Here is a 21,757-nt window from a genome sequence, read left to right as displayed (position 1 = left end):
ATTACATGCCGTAAATTTCACACCGGTGGTCCACAACTTTTCCCAGTCAGCAAACATAATGTTATGACCAATGTCCTGTGCCCATTTAATCATAGCTGATTTAACTGTTTCATCCTGAGTGTTCCATTTCAACAGCAAGTTATACATTCTTGAAAGAATCTTAATTTTAGGTTCTAACAATTCAGTTTCTAATTTCGATTTTTCCACTTGGAAGCCTATTTTTTAATCTATATTAAAGGCTTCTCTAATTTGATGATAGTGTAACCAATCTCGCACTTTATCTTTTAATTTCTCAAAACTCTGCAATTTCAGTGTGTCTCCTTCTTGTTCTAATATCTCCCAATATTTCGGCCATTTGGCCTCCATATTGAGTTTTTTCAAAGCCTTAGCCTCCATAGGTGATAACCACCTTGGAGTCTTGTTTTCCAATAAGTCTTTATATCTTGTCCAGACATTAAACACAGCTTTCCTGACAATATGGTTTTTGAATGTTCTATTAGCTTTTACCTTGTCGTACCACAAGTATGCATGCCACCCAAAAGCATTGTTGAACCCTTCCAAGTCCAAAATGTCAGTGTTCTCAAGAAGTAGCCAGTCTTTTAACCAGCAGAATGCTGCTGATTCATAATACAGCTTCATGTCTGGCAGGGCAAACCTCCCTCTTTCTTTAGCATCGGTCAGTATTTTAAATTTTATTCTGGGCTTTTTGCCCTGCCAAATTTAGAGATGTCTCTTTGCCACCTCTTGAAACAGTCCATCTTGTCCACAATCTGTAAAGTTTGAAACAAAAACAACATTTTTGGCAATACATTCATCTTTATAGCAGCAATCCGACCCAACAAGGAAAGCTTCAATTTTGACCAAATTTCTAAATCTTTCTTGACTTCTATCCAACATTTCTCATAGTTATCTTTGAATAAGTTCAAATTTTTAGCTGTCATGTTAATCCCTAGGTATTTCACTTTCTTAACCACAGTTAAGTCTGTCTCCTTCTGAAACCTTTCTTTTTCCATAGTTGTCAAGTTTTTCTCTAGAACCTTAGTTTTTTGTTTATTTAACTTAAATCCTGCTACATGACCAAATTCTTGAATCAGTTCTAAAACCCTTTTCGTACTAGATTCTGGCTCCTGTAATGTCAACACCAGGTCATCTGCAAAAGCCTTAAGTTTGTATTGTTTAGCTCCGACCTGAATTCCTTTAACCATCCGGTCCCTTCTAATCATATTCAAGAGCGCCTCCAGGACTGAGATAAATAACAATGGAGAGATAGGGCAGCCCTGTAGTGTTCCTTTTTCTATTTTGAACTCTTCAGACACCACATTGTTAACTATCAATTTTGCTTTTTGCTCTGAATAGATTGCATCTATACCATTTTCAAACCCCCGCCCCACTCCCATTCTCTTTAGATTTTTCTTCATAAAATTCCAAGAAATATTGTCAAAGGCCTTCTCCGCATCAATGAAAATTAAAACTGCTTTTGTATTAATGTTCTCTTGCAATAATTCCAAAATGTCAATAATATTCCTTGTGTTATCAAATAAGTGTCTACCTGGGAGAAAGCCTGCCTGATCTAAATATTTGAGGTTTTGGGTGCACCAGTGACCTGCAATTTGTGTGGTAACATTAAGACCACACTCCCGTCACTGAAACAAGCTCTGTACAAGTTAAACTTTGAAATCCAAACTAATATTTAGATTGGAAGAATCTTGGTTCAAGGACCTGGATTTTCTCTGGTGTTACTCTATACAGTACCATGTGTGTTGGTTGCTAGTGTAATATGAATAATATCAGGAATGCCTTAGGCCAGGGTTGCAGTGACAGGGGCAAACCTGTGACCTTCCAGGTGTTATTGGACTGCAACTTCCATCAGCCCCATTCAGCATGGCCAATGGTCGGGGTAATGAGCATTGTGGTCCAGCAGCATTTGGAAAGCAGAGGTTTCCCATTTCTGCTTTTAAACCTCAATGTAGCACTGCCTGTTCAATATGCCGGATAACTTACTGGGCTTGGAATGCTCAGGAGGTGTCCCCTTTTTTCCAGATGATAGAACATAAGAACATGCCCTGCCAGATTGGATCAGGGGCTATTATTCCAATGCTGTTTCCAACAGCAACTATACAGATGGCTCTGGAAGCTCACAGATTGGGGCCATGAGGTGATAGTCACCTCTGTTGATCATTTGCAGCATCTGTCACTCAAAGATATCTTTCCTCTCGAAATGAAGGTTCCATTTAACTATCATGGCCAGGCATAGGCAAACTCAGCCCTCCAGATGTTTAGGGACTACAAGTCCCATCATCCCTAGCTAACAGGACCAGTGGTCAGGGATGATGGGAGTTGTAGTCCCAAAACATCTGGAGGCCTGAGTTTACCTATGCCTGATCATGTCTAAGAGCTGTTGATAAGTCTATCTTCCTCCTTCATGAATTTGTGTAGTCTTTTTTTTAAAAAAAACCCATCTTAGCCAGTGACCAACACAGCCTGGAGAAGTTGGGAGGTTGTTAGGCAAGAGTTAATAAATGACTACCCTTTTGTTTTCTGTGGATTCATTGTCTAGGTAGGAATGGATTGATGCAGCTGTTTTAGTTTTATTAGTGTGTGTGTGTGTGTGAATTATTTTTATGTTATTTCTGTGAATTTACCCTGAGAGTGTTTTTCTGCCATAAAATATAGCTTAACACCTAAATAAATAGCAGAGGGCTGACATATAAACTCTCCAGTTATGATAAAGCTTGACTCCCATGCCAGCTAAACCTTACTTCAAGGTTTGGAATTACAGCTAAATATTTCTGCTTTTCTGATTTCATTTCTGACTATGAAAATTTAAGAAAACAGTGATATTTCTGTACCTTAGGGCCTTTCAGACAACTTGTTTATTAAGCATACATCCTAATTTGTTTGCAGGCAGATTAGACAACATTGGCTATTTAATGAGCATCCATTTTCATTTGTGGATAGTTTTGATGACATTGCACCAAATGATGTGTTCTCTCACACTCTCCAGTGCATTTTCCTGTCACTTTCCTTATTGCAAAAATTCTGATATTTTGGAGCAGTGAGCTTGTCGCACAAGACCTCCCAATAAACTATAATTGCACAAACTGAATTTTCCAATGTATGGTTGAATCCTACTTGAAAATAGCAATAGTGTGGAAGCACCCTTAGAATCAGCAAATCAAATTTAGTTTAAACCTGATTTCATTTTTCCCCTTTTTTAGGCCAAACTGAGAAAACATATCCAGAATCCAAGTGCTTCAGAATTAGTGCATTTCCTGTTTGGACCATTGGAATTGGTATAATTGTCTTTACTATATAATCTCAACATTCTTCCTTATTCATTGCTACCATAATAATCGCCTGGCATAGAGAGTAATAACCCATTTAAGGGTACATCTTATTACTGAGGTTCCATTCAGAAATTGCCTATAAATTAACAAATGTTAAACATGTTTTTAGGTATATGTAACATTTTTATAACTATAAACTTTCATTGGACAACGACCTCTGATTTGTTCCAAAGGATTACACTAGAGGATTGAAGTGAGTCAAAAGATGGCCAGAAACTCATGACAAAAGACTGAGGCTCTTAGTTCAGTTTCTCCCATTGCTACAGCACTGGGATGGGAAAAATCTTCACTTGGTGAAATCCTTTGCTGAGCAGGAACTCTTGTAGTAATCTTTACAGGCTCTGAATGTCACAACCCTATGCCAGCCTGCTCAGGGTAGCTAAATTGGTGGGTGATGGAGGTCTAGTTTCTGCTACAAATGCTACTAAAAGGGTAATCATGTGGTGAGAACTCAACAAGCAGAATAGGCATTAAAGAATGTAGACAGTACATTACCTCCTATTCATCACCCAACAGCTGCATAAAACCTATTGCAATGGCTCTGTGATGTGTCTGGCATAACCCATGTTGTGCTATAAGTGCTAATGTGCAACACCTTGTTTATATAATGAAGATTAAAGTGAAAACCTGCTCCATGTTAACTTTGCCAAGTGTGCTTGCAGCTAAAATGTGGGAGTACAGTGAAGATTCAATTCAGGAGCTATCCTGAGAATACACAATAATATTATTTTGGAAAGAGCCCACTGAACTGCTTGAATTTGACTATCCATTTTGCTTTTTAGGCTTTCCATTAGCCACCCAGTATAATACTTTCAGTAGAGAGTTGGGGTCTGGTTTTCTTTCAAACATCTTGAAGCACCTTTGAAAATCCTCTTATGTGATTTCTCATATGTTATCCAGATAGTCAATAGCTGTGGAGGTCCTGAAGTTGCAAGGTCTGTTGTCAGCCCACTTCTTTCCAGAGACGCCACAGATTTCCTGAAAGGGCACCTGACACCAAAGGAGATGACGCTGTGGGAGTCATTGGGGGAGACTTGGACAAGGTCAAGGTTAGTTTCAAGGAGAGAACCAGAAGAGAATATAAAGTTGGCTGAAGCTGGTGAAGGAGAGAGCCCCTTGAGAGATCACATGAACAGAAGCATTAACTGGGTCAATAATGTGCATTTCTTTAGAAAATGGGGCAGAATATCTTAACTTGCAATATCGGCTTAAAACTTTATGAAGGGGTTCTGAAACTAGATTTTTCTCTGACACAAACAACACACATACACACCTCTTTAGAAACCTATCAATGATTGAAGTCCAACAGTAGGTGTTAAGAGACTGAAAACTGGTTTTGTGAGTAGCAATGCTTGATTTGCTTCTCTTGTGTGTACATTACACAATTCTCTTTCCACCCCAAGAGTTTTTAACCATTGAAAAACCTGTAAAACCTCTTTACCAAAACCCAGGGTGGGATGTGTGTCTACACCATGGGCAGCAATTTGCCTTTCAATCTATATTCAACTCTACAGGGGGGGAAACACTCTGTCTCCAGCATTATTTGGTCACTTAAGTCAATTAGTGACCTAAAAGCATCAGTCTGCTGACTTCTAAAATACATGTTGGACTTTTATAATGACAACTGTAGCCTAGAATAGTACAGTGGGCCATAAGGTTCTTGCAGCATATAAACTTCTTCTCAATGTGTTTCCAAGAGCTGAGTGGCCAAGAGAAGCCAACATCCCAAGCTATATTCCAAAGTTCCGCAACGGATGGGAGCCACCTCTAGAAATACTTCGTGGAGCCCCTTGGGAAATAGATATTGGCCACCTGCAAGATGAGGTGAGACTCAGGCTTAACTCCACCCCCTCCTAATTTCTCTTCTTTCATTTTACTCATTTAGTGGGCTGAATACTCTGCAAGCATACAAGTAGGCAGATGTATGGCTAATAAAGGAAAAATTATTCCAATGAAATGCCTACTTCTTTTTGGTATTGCTATTGTTCCTCGCATGAATAGATGATCAAAGACACACTGAGAGCTGTTTATACCAGAGTAACCCAACACAATCTAGCTGGCAACACACATATGCAGAAGCAGCCTTCCATATGCATATCTCTACCTGCAAAAGGGAAATGCACAAATGGATGTTCTGTGTGATGCTGAAAGAAATCCTCCAGACCAGTGAGATTATTAGCCTTAATGGGAGGGAAGGAGTAGAGCTGGATTAATTGTACCTCCAGTGCTCTTCCTGTAACCTCATGAAAGGCCCTGTCACTAATCATCTGGCTAGCACTGCATGTCTGCAGCCCTGATTGCTCGATGACATTTTGCAGCAGCCCACTATCAGAAGCAAGCATGCATATGGCTCAACTGAGGCCATCGTTTCAGTTTTGTTTCCTCCTTTTCAATGATAGAATGTATTGTAGCAATATCGGTCAAATTGCACCTGTATAAAAATCAAATATTTGAGCAGAGAATCAGACCTGTGGAGGCTACAAATTAATATGCCAGGAACTGAAGAACCCCCAGATTATCACCTCTTTGCAATTAATTTGAATCAGAAGTCCACCAGCTGTGTACAGTATTTTAGCTTGGGAAATGGTGATGATCATGATGCCATTGCTTAGTGGTAGTTTTGCATGGTGAACTTACCCCATGTTCAATCCCTGGTATCTCATGGTATCAGGAAACAGGTAACTGGAAAGATTTCTTTCTCAGATCCTGGATAGTTGCTGCAAGTCCGAGTAGACAATAATGAGCCTCAGGAGACAAATTAGCTGATCTAGTATAAGAAAGATTCCTAAATTGCTTTTAAACTTCACATTTGAGTTCATCAGCTTCAGGGAAGTGGCACCTAATGTCAGGTGTGCTGTTAGGAAATTTTACTGCAGGCCTCCTATCACCTGCCGCTTTCCACAATTTTGCATTTAAACCCCTTTAAAAAAACCAAACACAACTTTGCTTATAGGACAGCTGGGGACACTACGAAGTGCAATGCTGGCAAGATGCCAGGTATCCTCTGCTTTAATTTCTCTGAGTCATTATACATTTAAATTTGCATATCCAAAATGTTATACAGATTTGTGTTCTGGATTGTGTCACTAGCAACACTTTGCCCAGTGGTGTTTATGAAATACTGCACTATATTCATGTGAGAAGCAAACACAGTGGGTTAAAAAAAAGTAATATTACACAGCTAACTGGAAAGGCACAGAAACACAGGTTTCAAAGATCAAATAGATGTTCATTGGAAGAACAGGAGGCATTCATTGCTGATACCAAACCCTACCCCAGAAGTGAAACACTTGTTACCCTTTGTACTGTTGCATTGACTCCCAAGTAAAGTCTCCTTCAAACACATGTGGCTGCTGCCAACCACCACACCCACCTTGCTGTCATTTGATCTTCTAATGCAAGAAATAGAGTGAGCACTGCCTGGCAGGTAAATTATTAGTGTTGTCTTATTTGCACTTTGAGAGGCTCAAACGGCTGCTTTCTAGTCAGTGGAAAGCTACCCAGATCTGGCTCCTTCTTCAGGAAAGAGGCATGAGTTATACAGCCACATTTCAGTTTCATGACTTTGAATGCTGAGAATGTTGGCATGCTGTATCCCAGTTTGGCAATAATATTTCTTCCATTTTATCTAAGCTGTCATCACCTAATGGATATTCCAGCCGGAACATAAAGCCTGTCCAGACATCTGATCAAAGTCCAGCAGTGGATGCTTTTGCTCAACATGTTACTCAACATGTGAACAGGTAATTTCTAGCATATAGAATAGAATAGACCAGGTGTTTCCAATGTTGTCCACCAACCACCAGTGGTCAATGAACTTCATTTAGGTGGTCTGTCCTCTTTACTGACAGCTGCATCTAGAGAATGAGTAAATGCTAACACAATGATGCCAGCTCACACTTTTCTTCAGCTATATGTTACTGTGGAAATGCGAGTCAGTGACACCCATGTATCAACCTGTAGTGTAGGCCTAACTACCTGGTTGTGGAGGGCAGAAATTATCCTTAAGGTTTCCATTCTACTGGTCCCAACTATTCCTTCCAATGACTATGTTACTGGCATGCTTCACACAACGTAAACATAGCTCACATTCTCCTGCTTATTCCTAGCTTTTGGGAGACCTGCTGGAAAAGATTACTACCTCCCTTCCTGTCTAGTATGTTAGGCCTCCCTGTGTCTTGATTCCAAGTTCTGGTGCACAAAGATGACTTCATCCTTTAACCAGTTATGAGGTTTTGTGAGGGTTTATTGGTGGGAATGCCAAACGTTGTCCCAAGTCAGCAAGACTGAACAAAGAACACAAGAAGAATTCTCATAGCAAGCTCAGATATTAATGCAAAGTGTATACAGTCGTACCTTGGAAGTCAAACTGAATCCGTTCTGGAAGTCCGTTCGACTTCCAAATTGTTTGAAAACCAAAGTGTGGCTTCTGATTGGCTTCGGGAAGCTCCTGCAGCCAATCAGAAGCTGTGGAAGTCCCGTCGTACATTCAGCTTCCAAAAATAGTTCACAAACCAGAACAGTCACTTCCGGGTTTGTGGCGTTCAGGAGCCAAAACGTTCAAGAACTAAGCTGTTCAAAAACCAAGGTACGACTGTTTATCAATTACCAATGAACCACATTACCATCTGATAAAGGCTTTGAGGAGGGTTTTTAAAAGTGAATGTATTAGAGGGATCTTTAGTGGCTATGCAGGAAAATTCTTACATTCAAATACTAATAAATACTAATACTAATAATACTAAAAATACTAATAAAAAGTAGTAGAGTAATGAGGTATGTTTCCCGTGAAAGATGTTGATATAAGCCCAAGAAAGCTTTTGATTAATAGAAGGGAATAATGGGTGCTTGAGAAAAGTATTATTATTAAGTGTTCTGAAACTATGTTTTATCTCAGCCTGTAAACCTGTCCTCAAATAATACTGTATTGTGTTGTTGTTTTTTAAATATCAGCCAGGTAAGAACTTTCAAGTCTCAGTGACTCTGATCCAGCTCCAATATATGGCATACAAATGCTAGAGTCACGGTATTAGTCTCTGCCAGGAAGCACACCCACAAAAGTGGCATCTGAAAGACTTGCATTTAAAGCTTATGGCACAATGAATCTTTAAGGTACTAAAAGAAGGTATATGCTAGAGGAACAGATGGTCCTGACTGAGAAAGTACATCCACATCCATCACAAAAGATGCAGTCCCTTCTGCCATCGTACACTTTCTCTTTTAGCTAGTACAAAGTGGTCTTTAAAAAGTGTGACACACTTTCCAGTGCCAATATCCTTCCAAATTCCTGGGTTAGCATGAAATAAATTAAGAGAGCTATTGTGATTTGAATTAGAATTTTATTCTAATGGGTTATATTTTTATTCAACTTTGTTTACTGTTTGTTTTAGTATTACGGTTTGCTCTGGTTGCATAGAACCATGTGTTGTTGTTATTATTATTAGGTAAAGTGGTCTATATACTAGACTAAAATGGAAAAGTTCACTGATATATCTTTTGATTTCAATACGTTGTTTTAGATTAGATGGTTTTTATTTCAACAGGTAGAGGAGGCCAATCATAATCCCATTATGTCTTTATTGCAGGAATTTTGAGGCACAGGGTATGGCCCCGTCAAAGAGATATGCCAAAATCCGCTATGATTTCACTGCTCGAAATGCCAATGAACTTTCAGTGCTGAAGGAGGAAATTCTGGAGGTAAAATAATGGAACAAGTGCAGAAACACACCATAGATTTAAAGCACACCCGACACAAGTTTAAAGCACATGACTTCCCCAAAGAATCCTGGGAACCATAGTATTCCCCTCACAGCGCCACAATTTCCAGCACCCTTAAACTACAGTTCCCATGATTCTTTGAGGGAAGTCATGTGCATTAAATATACTTTAAATCTATGATGTGGATCTGCCCCAAGACACTATTATTGGAAAGGGTCAGTTGATCACCCTTGCCATGCACCAATCCTTCTGCCCTCCATGACAATAATGCTATATAGAATATATTGTTACAAGAAAGAAGATTCCAACTAAACATCAGCGGGAACTTTCTGGCAGTAAGAGCTGTTTGACACTTCAGCAGACGCCAGCAAGAGGAGGTGGGCTCTCCTTCCTTGGAGGTTTTTAAGCAGAGGTTGGGTGGCCATTTGTCATGTATGATCTAGTTGAGATTCCTGCATTGCAAGGGGTTGGACTAGATGACCCTTCAGGGTCCCTTCCAACTCTACAGAAGGAGAGAGCATACACTGTGTGTGCAGAATTCACAACAATACACTATGTTAAACTAAAGTGTTGGAGAGACTGCACATATGGCTCACATTCTCTATTTTTAAAGGGATGAATCAGCAGAGAACTGAAGGCAATGTGGTTTGGGAGAGGGAGACCAAAAAGCGGAGGGAAGAAGTGGATGTAAATTTACCTGTTCCTTATTAGCAAGACCTTCCTATAGGCTATGCAGGTATTTTGGAGCAAAAGTCTTTACAGGTTGTTTAGGATAGGAACAGGAAGAGTAAGTGCTGCATAACATAAGCTTGATGCTTTCCAGTATATTGGTGAAAGGAAAGAAATAAAAATGGCAAAGGAGTTACATAAAAGTCATCATAGAAACACAGAATTGTGGAGTTGGAAGGCACCACAAGGGTCATCTAGTAGTCCAACCCCCCGCAGTGCAGGAATATTTTGCCCAATGTGGTGCTTGAACCATTAATTACTTTTTCCCAGCTGATGAGTATTTTTTTAACATTTGCAGGTGTTGGAAGATAATAAACAGTGGTGGAAGCTGCGAAATAGAAGTGGGCAGGCTGGTTACGTCCCATTTAACATCTTGGATCTGGTGAAACTGGAGGATTATGGGCTAATTGAACAGGTGAGATTTAGCCATCGATTCATTGCAATCAGACTCTAAAGCAGTTACTTTAAATAATCACCAACTCACTCTGATAGTGTTTGTCCTAGCTACAAATTTGTCTTAAATATAAATGAATGTGAATAAATAAATTTGTCCATGTGTTCAGTCTTGAATGCCACATGAACCTGCAATATAGCCATACATTTGATTATTTTTATTATAGGGAGATCAGAGGGGCATATATAGTTCTCTTCCCCAATTTTATCCTCATGGCAACCCTGTGTACAACGTTCTTATGGTTCTTTTGAGTTGGGGCTGGCAGCCTTTCAGATAGACCACTGTCCTCTCACAGGACTGTCCTCTGTAAAGAATGATATGTGACCTAATGCCTTCGCATAAATAGCCAAAGGCCCATCTCCACTGTCAGCTGTACCAAGTGCCCAACAGCAGTCTAGTATGTTGGAGTTACCAGGATGCTCATCAGCTGGCAATTAGGAATATCTGGGGTCAACACAGAATGAAAGTGGAGACTCCATAGATCATGCAGCAGCAGCTAGAAAGAGGAGGAGGAGGAGGAGAAGAAGTGGCAGTGCTGTGATAGTTCAGCTCTTATAGATCTTCATCCCAGCAATTGGGAATGGAAGACAGTAGGAATGTGTTTAAAAGGAAAGCATTGCACAATGAGACACCTTTTTAATTTTTTAGAAATACAAAGGAGACTTGAGTCCAAGGGGAACTGGACCATCTAGCCCCTCACATAAGTTACCTGCCAGCTATGCTGGGGAAATGCTCGCCCGAAATTCTCCTGATGCCAAAGAACGTAAGTATACAATTGTCGGAATGCCTAGCACTCTGAACAAGCAGCATTTTATATTTTCTGACATGGTATGCAACTGATATTATAAAGGCCAAAACCCCTGATCTTTAGTCTGAACACTTCAGCTAAAAACCACATCATGTGCGAAAATTTGTACTTTGGTTTCAACTTCCAAAATACAAAGGGTGGGGGGAATACCACGTATAGCATCACACATATGTATAAAGGGCAACTTGAAAATTTACATTATTTAATGCAGCCTCGATCCTTGCCCAGTTGCTGGAATGAAACACATGTGATTTGTACATCATGATATTTTTAACTAATCTGAGAACACATACTGTGCACATATAAGTGTCAAAACCTTAGATCAAAATGTTACATAAGAAATGGCCCCTGGATATTTGATGTTCTCTTCCTCTCAGTTAAAATGTTCAGTGTGTGCCATCACTTTAAACATAAATTCTGGTGGGAGTTGTTAAAATCAGTCATCATAACTGTAGACTAACTGCAAATGACATGCAAATACTCACAGAATAACCTTAGCCCTATTCATTTTTTAAAGAGAAGAACTTTCAGGGGAAGGAATTTGGAGTGGTAAAGGTGTGGGAGCGGGGTGCATATTGCTCTCCCTATTCCATACCATGACTCCTAGCTACTTTTCTCCACGTGGGGATTACCATGTGCGTTTAGCCATACAAACACCTGGAGGTGAACTTGGAGCAGAAAAAATGTGGGTGGGGAAAGAATTAGGCATTTGTTTTTCATGTGTACTTAACTCCACAGGATAGCTGCAGAAGTAATACTGCTTGCTTATCCTAACCTGAATACTCACCTCTATTTACCTAAATTGGCTAAACTGATATAAAAGGGTAACTCTTCAATTTGAACAAATTGGTTTTCATTTGTGCTTTGTGAGGCTGCAAATTTCAGACCAACCACCTAAAGCTTTAGCTGAAGTAATGGTTGGGGGATGATTTTAATTAGTGAGGTAAAAAAAATTTAGCAATGCAGATGAGAGAGAACTTGTTATTTTTGGAAGCAATATTGGTTCTGGTGTGTTTGTTAAAATTGATGGTAAGGAAACTAATAAAGTTGGCTTTCTTTCTAATAACAAATGGTTGCTTTTGTTTGTTAAATTCCAAGTTCTTGTTCATTCTTCAGTATGTAGAAGCCTATGAAGATTTGGTAATTCGCAAATACATTTAAATTTTAACCAATTAATTGACAGAGATAGATGATTAAATAATTGTTCATTGAAGAATTGTTCATTAATCACTTTGACAACCCTTGTACTCTCCCTCCCCTTCTCTCCAAATTTATGTGTTGTTTTTAGAATTGATTCATCATATGGATGAGGTCAATGATGAACTGCTGAAAAAGATCACCAATATCAAAGTACAACCACCCCAGAGAAACTTTAAAGTAGAGAAGACTCAACAGGTTCATGTGCCCCTGACCTTTGAATCCAATGCTGAGGAGGTCAAAGCATGGCTGGAAGCAAATTCTTTCAGCAAAGGGTGTGTTCCTTTTTCTTTTTTCTTTTTCTTTTTAAATTATTTTTATTCAATTTCCAATACAAGATTTAAACATACATTTTCAATATTATCACAGATACATAATTTTGACTTCCTTCAGCTCATCCGCGAATCTTCCGTTTTCTAATCTTCTATCCGCAATTCTAAATTTAACATTGCCTTTTGTTTCAAATAATCCTATTCCCTTGTTCCCTTTTTTACAGTGCTTCTAATATTATTTCTTCACAAAGCTTCCTGTAAACCCACAAACATTATTTGTGTATCACATATGCTTTTCATATAGTCCACAAATTTACTCCAGTCCTTGGTAAACTTGTGATCTCGTCGGTTCCAGACCCTTCCTGTTAATTTATCTAATTCTGTGTAGTCCATGGGTGTGTTCCTTTTTCTACTCTTCTTTCATTCTCCTCTTGTATCATGCAAGGTGAACTTGGAACAGCAGAATAAAAAGTTTTCTTAATAACTAAGTTACTTGCACAGCAGGGGTGCAGGGAGAGAAGAAATTCAGAAGGGAGTCCTGCACTCCAAACCATATGTTTTCTCAGGTCTCTGTTGTTTTGAGAGCTTCTTCAATCTTCTTTCTTCTGGAATAGTCCAGCTGGTTGGAGGAACCAGCTGGACTATTTCAGAGGAACACAATGTAAAACTTGTTTGCAGATCACTGGGATGTGTGTGCTCAGTTTTACTCTAGTAGCAAGGGAATGGGTTGTGTTACCTCCACAGTTAATCTTGCAATAGTCAGAAGTTAATATGCCATGAAAGTGATGAATGGGCCCTTGGGCAGTCTGTTCATTATGCAGTGGTACCCCGGGTTAAGTACTTAATTTGTTCCGGAGGTCTGTTCTTAACCTGAAACTGTTCTTAACCTGAAGCACCACTTTAGCTAATGGGGCCTCCTGCTGCCGCCGCACCGCCAGAGCACGATTTCTGTTCTCATCCTGAAGCAAAGTTCTTAACCCGAGGTACTATTTCTGGGTTAGCGGAGTCTGTAACCTAAAGCGCATGTAACCCGAAGCGTATGTAACCTGAAGTACCACTGTATAGGGGTGTCAATACAGTGTCAGGTTGAACCATACAGATGGGAGCATTATATTTACCTAGAATAGCATACAGAGGTGGCAGCACCCACACTGCTAAAGGGGCTGAAGAAAGGGGTCTAAAAGTATTTACCATCATGTGCTCTGAAGGTTCCATAGCCATGGAGCTAAGCCTCTTCTCAAATTTCTTACACCTCAAGCACTGAGAAGCTGGCTAAGGGACCTTCTCAACTGAGCTTTGAGGTCCTGTTTAATGAAATTTAAGAATAGAGGCCAAAGTTATGAAACATAACCAAATTACCTGTACATTCAGAAACCTACTTGGTAGCTATTGGACTTTGAGGGACAAGATGTCATTGATGGTCTCCTGTCTTTTTATTTAACCTCTCAAACCTAATAAGAATTTAAATAAAGCTACTTGCTTATGTTTTCCCAGAACTGTGGACCATCTTGGCATACTAACAGGGGCACAACTTTTCTCTCTGAACAAAGAAGAGTTGAAAAAAGTATGTGGAGAAGAGGGTGCCAGAGTGTATAGTAAAATCACAGTGCAAAAGTCTCTCCTAGAGGTAAGATGGCACATTATTTATTAGGACAAAAATATTAGATGGTTTCAAAATGGTGAACATTTGAAGGCTGCATCAAGATTGTAAAAAGTGGGTAATAAGAACATTGTTATTGAAGCTAGTTCCTCCTACAGAAGGAGAAATTGTAGTGCTTAGACTAACAGACTCTGTTTCTCTGGTACAAGAATTCAAACCAATTTGCTATTGTAAATAAGCTCAGGGCAGAAGCAGGCATTCATTAATTTTCCACATTCAAAGCAGAATGTGAATTTTCAAAGCAAGATACATTTTTCAAGGAGCTGATGAAGTTTGTTCACCAACATTTTTAAACTTCATTGACAATACTAGGCTATTTGACATGGCCTGCGCTTTACTGTGATGTTTCATTGGACTGTGCAGGGTTGCCAAGTTTCAAGCAACCCAAAAACATTTCGGGAAAAGAAGTGACTGAAATGCAATGGTAGTTTCAAAAAACAATAACTCAAAAACTAGTTGCCAGCATTTGAAACTTTAGACACCACTTAAATATACATGTTTGACTGTTTGACAGATAAGTGACTATCATGGGTAAACATGCTCTCATGACCATGGTACATTTTAGGGCCTAAAAATTGCCCATTGTATCGGGTTGGAGAACCTGTGGTCCTTTGGATATTATTGGACTCCACCTCCCATTACTCCCAGCCACTATGGCCAGTGATCTGGGATAATGTGAGTTTGAGTCCCATAACATCTGGAGGCCCACACTTGCCTTAGTCTTCTTTAGCTGTTGTGATCTTCAATAGTTCCATAAGCTATCCTGATTCGTGATATATTGCAGTCTCTATGTATTGATGTATATCCCATCTCTGAAAGGAATTCTGTGTTGAGCTAACATGATATAGTATAAAAGTTATTGATGCTACTGTCAATGAGTGATGAATATACTTGTGTGCAGTATTCCTGAGATTTTATTCAAAATGTACTGATGAATTTATCTGTGCAGTTATTCCTTTGACAATCAGCAACCAAAGCTGGAGGAATGACAACCATAATATTGACCCTAAAATAGTGATGAAATAAGTGGGGAAGTAGTGGAGAATTGGCTGGTTGTGCAGGAGTTTTACAGTTAAGCAAAGTGTAGAAGACTTAGTTTTAGTGCAAAATGTTGCAGTCACATCTATCAAGTGTTTTTATTGAGAAACAGATACGAAACCCACAACTTCAGTGTTTAAGGCACAATAGTTTCTGTAGGTCACAGCTCTGAGCTTTCACCTCTGTTCCTTCCTTTCATCTTTCACCAAAGTCACTCAAATTAGAAATTAGAAATGTATAGTAACTCAAAGGTCACTGAAAAGTTTGCATTCTTTATCTTTTGCTTTTATTCCAGAAAAGCAGAGGGGAGTCGGAGCTTCAAGAAATCATGAAACGACGCCAAGAAAGGATTGATTCTGCTATTTAAGTTTTATCTTCTTATCCCCACCCCCGCCCCAACACTGTCCCCCCACACATTTGCAAAAAAGCAACAACAAAAAACAAAAAGGGAAAGAGAGCAAAACAAAGAAAAATGGGGAAAAAAGACTGCTGGAATCAGCACCTAAGCAATGTAAATTGCCATCCAGATTGACTGTTCCTTCAAGCACTGTTAGTGAGGCCATGCTCCCTCACTAACGTGGCATGCATTGGGAGAGAGGTTCTAGTATTGTATGAAGTATTATTTTTATATCTCTATATTTTATACATAAATGTTATGTGCGTGAAGTTCAGAGCATGGTAAGGATAGGAACTGACGTTCTGAGCAAAGGCTGGATTGAAGCAAAATGGCCTCAAAATGATCTATGGCAGTCAGCTTCCTGTGTGGCCCTTCACTACTTTTAAAAAGCCTCATAGAATGGGCTGGGGGCAGAAATGATACAAGGCCCTGTATTTTGAAAACTACAGGCCGGCTGACCATTCAGTTGTGTTTTTGTACACAACACAAGAAAGCCTGGATTAGCCTAACGTGGGAAGGGGAGGGGAGAGATTACTGCTGCGGCCACTTGTGTGACATGTTTTTTTAAAAAAAAACCAACACAAGACCAGATGATGATCAACTAGCAGGCAAGTGATTTAAAGTTGGTTTTGGATTTTTCTAGAATGAAGTTGGCAACCAACTCGTCTTTTCTCCCTCCCTAGCTCTAAACTGCATTCACTGCTTTTATATGCCATCAAAAGGGTTCAAGGAAGCCATCATGTACCAAACATAGCCACGGTTTATCTGAGGGCAGTTTTAATGTCCTAACCATTAACTGCTGTATCTCCAGGGAAAGTTGTAATATGAGCTAAATGCATATTCTGAAGTCCTTTGATAAACTTTAGGCCTAGCAGTTGCATTGGTGTCCCTGCCTCCCCACCCAGCACCCCTCTAGTCATCATACCTTTAAGTCTCCATCATCATATTTGGGGCTAACTCTCAATGCCTCCATTCTTGCAAAGACCCCACACAGTGCTATTGTGACCCTTAAGGCATGGAGTATCCATGATGTTTAGGTAATTAAATATTCAAACTATCATGAAAAAAGGAATGTCAGCAGTGTGGATCACATTGGAATTGGTCTTTAGCACTGTATACATATATATATTCATCAGATGCCTTTTCTCACTGACTGACATTAGAAGAAACCTGGAGTCTTTACATTTTGTGCTTCCCATTATTTCACCCATTACTAAGCAGTGCCTAGAACAGGCTTTACAGTGAAGAATGACCTTGGTCTTTAAGGTGCTACTGGAAGGAATTTTTTTATTTTGTTTTGACTATGGCAGACCAACACGGCTACCTATCTGTAACTTTTGCAACTTTAGATGAATTGTAATAGCTAGTTACTAAATACAAGATTTGGGACAACTTTCTCTCCCTCCCTGTACTATACAAGACTATTGTTTTCAAGAAAGAAGTGGAGCTGAAAAGAATGGAAAATGGATGCATATTTGAATTACCTTTGTGGCAACCTATTAACTGTGTAATAGTTAATAGGTTAAAAGTCTTTGCACTCATCCTTATGAGCTACAGCATTACCCAGTTGATCATAACCAATCAAAAGACGATTGAAAATATGAGATTTAATTTCAACCTGATGTGCAATCACCATCGTCAAAGCATCCAGCTATCCAATTTGCAGATTATATGGCCTATTAGACAAATTGGGTTGTATTCAATGTAGCACTTAGCAGCGCTTTCCGTGAGCAGAACAACTTCCACTTGCACAGTGGTACTTTCCCTCCTCTCCCTTCCCATGCACCCCCTAAATCTGCTCTGGGTTTTCCCCAACCTTCCAGAACAGATTGGGGGAATGGCACAAAGGGTTAGGGCTGCAAGGGAGATGGGAAGTCCTGCCATGCAACTAATAATCATTCCACTTGTGCATTTAGCTGAATACCACCCATTCATGTCTAGGAAATATTGTAATGAATTGAAACGTCCATTAAATAAAAAGTTTTCAGTCCATATGATGAAGAAGAAAAAGGTGAGAAAGTTCATGCAGTACATGCTGTACTTGCCTGGAACCCCTAAGACAATATAAAGGCACCCCAAATTATATTTTTATAATTCTTAGTCAGTTTCATGCTGCAGTTTGATAGTAACAGAGTTTGCAGTCAGTTCATCATGCTAAGATGCAGATGCCACACTGCTCCCTTTTATAGCCAATTATCACCTTTGGACAATTAGATATAAGCCAAACCCCACAGCAGCAGTGGCTCTCAGATGCTTTGTCCTTGTTCTGTACATATTATAGGAGATGATCGACTATACCTTTCTCCCACACTTGCTGGGAAACTACTTACTCCAGCATTGTAAAGCGTGCAGTTGACATGCAACCACAATCTGTAACAATAGCTGGTGATGGTGGGGGTCAATAAAACTTTATTTAAGCTTTAATGTCTAGTAGTACATCTGGAAATAGCCTGACAAACTTGTATGAACAAAAATGACTGCTACATACTCTTTTAATTAGACTTTTGAAGTCTGAAAATGCAAATATATTTAACCTAGAGCTGATTCCTACAAAAACTTGCAACATGTAGCCTGTACATGGTATGAACAGCCCCATTATACTGTCATTAAAGAAGCTCGATTCCTTTGCATGCCTGGAGAATTTTGCAGGACCAAGCCTTTAGGAAATACACACATAACTGCTTTATGTTCCTTCATCTATTACTATTATTTGTACATTAGCCACAGTGGATTTAGATTATCTGTACATAAAATGTAGTCAAGGTTCTTAAGAACAAAAACTCATGAAGGTATAACTAGATGAAAATTATGTTCACATTATATATTTTAATAGTAGCTGCGCATAGATAATTTAACATGTTACAAATCAGAGCTAGTATAAAGTTTATATTATGTATGGAAGCTGGCAAGTATATCCTTAGCAGAATATGCACTTATTTTTTGTTTAACAGACTTACAGAGCTGATCAAGCAAGCAAACTGCTTGTTATAGAGAGTGGCAGTAATGAAAGTCTAGCAAAGTAAAACAAAACCACGTCTGAGCTCCCTGAAGGGTGAGATACAAATATAAGAAATTAATAAATTGCTCTGTTCTAATATTTTAACGTGTGTTAACAATGGCTAACATTAATAGAAGTGGACATTCTAATTCTGTTAAATCTGTGGTGAACATATTATTGGGTATACTGCTGGTAGACGCATTTGGTAACACTACTGTGGCCACAGATAGAGCCATAGAATAGTCCTATCTCAGACAAGTCAGTGGACCAACCATTGACTTGGTGACTGCATTTGATAAACCATGTTGACTTAACGGAGTATTTGCTGCATATCTAATGGAAATCTATCTTTGCGGGATTAGACGTATTTGTTCAACCAAACATGACTTGATTAATGATGCTGAACTGTATGTATGTACTGTAAACGGGGATGGCAAGATGGCTGAAAAATTAAAAGACAATTTACCCATGGTTTGTGTTTATTTCTAAACATGTGTCAAATTTGTAATTTAAAATTGCACCCTTTATTCCAGTTGCTAGATTAATGCTGCACAATATTTGAACCTACAAAAATGTTTAGTTGTACTTATAAGCTAATCCATGTGCATGTTTCCCACTTGGATGGAATTAGCCATTAGTCTTAGTGTCTAATTGTCTTAGTTGTCTAGGAGGCACCTGCATTACTGAGAGTTTCTGAGAGTGCTGCTTATAATTGGGGGCAACAGCTTACTAAGAAGGTGCTTCTGGGCTGGGACTAAATACTGTAAACATGTCATTGAGATACAGTGGTGCCCCGCAAGACGAATGCCTCGCAAGACGAAAAACCCGCTAGACGAAAGGGTTTTCCATTTTGGAGGTGCTTCGCAAGACGAATTTCCCTATGGGCTTGCTTGGCAAGACGAAAATGTCTTGCGAGTTTTTCCAACTTTTTTCCCCTCCCCCCCCCTTTTTCTAAGCCGCTAAGCCGCTTATCCGCTAAAAGCCACTAAAAGCCGCTTAGCCGGCAATAGCGCTAATCCGCTAAGCCGTCAATGGGCTTGCTTCGCAAGACGAAAAAAACGCTAGACGAAGAGACTCGCGGAACGGATTCTTTTCGTCTCGCGAGGCACCACTGTATTGCCAATGGGACATTGGCAATGGTTTTTGTATTTTTGTTTAACTTACTGGATTTTCCTGAAAGGGAAAATCTGACTAAATGGCCATTTGCGATTCATGTATTGCACAAACCAGAAGCACAAGATTGGGTAATCCAGAACACTGTACAAAATGCAGCTTTGAGCTTTCCCTGCACATTTGTACCAGGTTAATGTAAATAAGAAAGTTGAAAGGGAATGTACACTGTAGCTGGTGTAGATTTTACACATGTAGTTACAGGACAGTTCAAGCAAGCTGATTTCTTATTCCATGGGCTCTTGTAAGCCACCACTTATTTCATCAGATCATCTGTACACAACAGCTGACTTTATCAGGTGATCATCTGGTGATGTACACTATTGCCTATAAGAACTTACTGCAGTTAACCAGTTTCAATGCTACTATAGTTTGCTTGCTTCTGATCTAGTAGCTTCTTGGGGGTAGAGAAGTTCCAATGCAAGCAGGCAAGACCTCAAGCAATATTATGTACAGTGAATTGCAGAATTGAAGGAGTTAGATGCTTGTGCAGTAAACTAAGACATGCAGTCTCACAGGTCAATGGTGTGTTCAGGTGAACACTCAAAAGGTGTAGATGGGTGGGGCGCACAAGCAAGCCCTATCTGCAGCATGCTCATTCTACCCCTTCTCAGTTCTCAGCCTTCACCTTGTGTTGCACAAGGAAGTCTGCAGGGAAGTCGTAGATGGTGCAGAGAAGTCTATTTGCATTCTATGCAATTTGAGTAGACACTGTGTGTGGGGGGGGGGGTGTACACAAGGATGTTAGTGGCAAAGCTTGCCACTTATTTTTCACTTTCAGTGCCTGCATGTTCAGGCAAATGCCAGAACGAGCCTACAGAGATTTGTAATTCTTTACACGACATGTCCTTTCAAGAACTACCAGTTCCTTGTACTTAGGCAGGAGGGGTGAAGTCAGTGGGAGGGAGAAGGCACCATAATAATCAGGGACATTGATTCCAGTGATGTAAGGCAGATCCAAGCCATTCATTTAAAGCACATAACTTCTCCCTTGCAGGCCCTTGAATACAGAGTAAACGTCTGCATTCATATGTGAGTTTAACGTATAGTTCACACACACACACACAGCTCAGATGCCTAGGTAGTTCGTCTACTGAGTGTGTTTTTGAAAGAGTGTAATAGGAATGTTGTGGTCTTGGAAATATGGTGGTGTTCGTGGGTGTGCCAACCAAGCACATACATAGATCAGCACAGGAAGGCCAACCTGGAACCATTTTGATTCCTAAACTGACCAAATCTTTTCTCTGCAAGGTCAAAATGGAAAAGCCTCCCCATTGTCTTTTCTTTCACAAATCCTGTCTGTGTTTGAATAGGGTGTGAGCCTGTGACCTGGCCCAGGAACTAAGTATTTATCATTACAAAAGACTGGCCAGGCTACCCAGGAAATCCAATCAAGTAACCTGCCAGACAGGAGATAATCAAGGACAAGAGAAAAACAACTTTTAAATTTCTGTGATGTAGGTATGATATATCTGAGGGGTGGTCTTAGGTTACACTTCTTCTGTGATGTATGTATGTATGTTTCTGGGGGTGGTCTTGATCTACAGGGTGGCAATTTCAAAAGTCTTTATAAGGCCTTGCACACCATTTTTCTGGGTCCTCCTCCTCTCCTGTGTGTGAGGGGAGCACCCTGTTGCAACAGATCAATAAAGATCAAGCTTACTAGCTGCTTCGCTTCTCAATATTCTCTGGTTGGCCTCTGTTATTTTCTCCTACCAATAGGGAACCTATGTAAGGACTCTATATGGGCTCTTGGATACCCCATAAGGGAAAAGGGCAATTTTTGTTTACAACAAGAGAAATTGGCTTTAGAAGATAATTCATGATTTTGCAGTGAAAAGGGCTTGAAAATTAAGTTTTAATGTATGTTTATTTTTTTAAATGCCTAGGACTATTAGCAAGCTTCATAAGACTCTCTCTCAGGCTTCGTATTAAAGGTAAAGGTAAAGGTACCCCTGCCCGTACGGGC

The 21,757-nt window shown here is 39.7% G+C and overlaps 1 protein-coding gene across 2 annotated transcripts in view; it reads left to right on the top strand.

Annotated features, from left to right (window-relative positions):
- Positions 1–19,089, top strand: part of EPS8L2 (EPS8 signaling adaptor L2) — a 99,088-nt gene extending 79,999 nt beyond the window's left edge. For both annotated transcript variants that reach the window (XM_079970901.1, XM_079970902.1), the window contains exons 12-21: positions 3,219–3,293; positions 4,248–4,396; positions 5,045–5,171; positions 6,981–7,090; positions 8,933–9,044; positions 10,093–10,209; positions 10,897–11,011; positions 12,345–12,528; positions 14,020–14,152; positions 15,519–19,089. In XM_079970901.1, coding sequence (XP_079827027.1) covers positions 3,219–3,293; positions 4,248–4,396; positions 5,045–5,171; positions 6,981–7,090; positions 8,933–9,044; positions 10,093–10,209; positions 10,897–11,011; positions 12,345–12,528; positions 14,020–14,152; positions 15,519–15,590 — 1,194 coding nt within the window. In that variant the 3' untranslated portion in view covers positions 15,591–19,089. The remainder of the gene's footprint in view (positions 1–3,218; positions 3,294–4,247; positions 4,397–5,044; positions 5,172–6,980; positions 7,091–8,932; positions 9,045–10,092; positions 10,210–10,896; positions 11,012–12,344; positions 12,529–14,019; positions 14,153–15,518) is intronic.
- Positions 19,090–21,757: the final 2,668 nt, after the last annotated feature.

This window comes from Podarcis cretensis (genome assembly GCF_951804945.1).
Source record: "Podarcis cretensis genome assembly, chromosome: 1".
Taxonomy (NCBI): Eukaryota; Metazoa; Chordata; class Lepidosauria; order Squamata; family Lacertidae; genus Podarcis; species Podarcis cretensis.
Note: the sequence above shows the minus strand (reverse complement) of the source record. Positions and strands in the feature narration are given on the sequence as shown.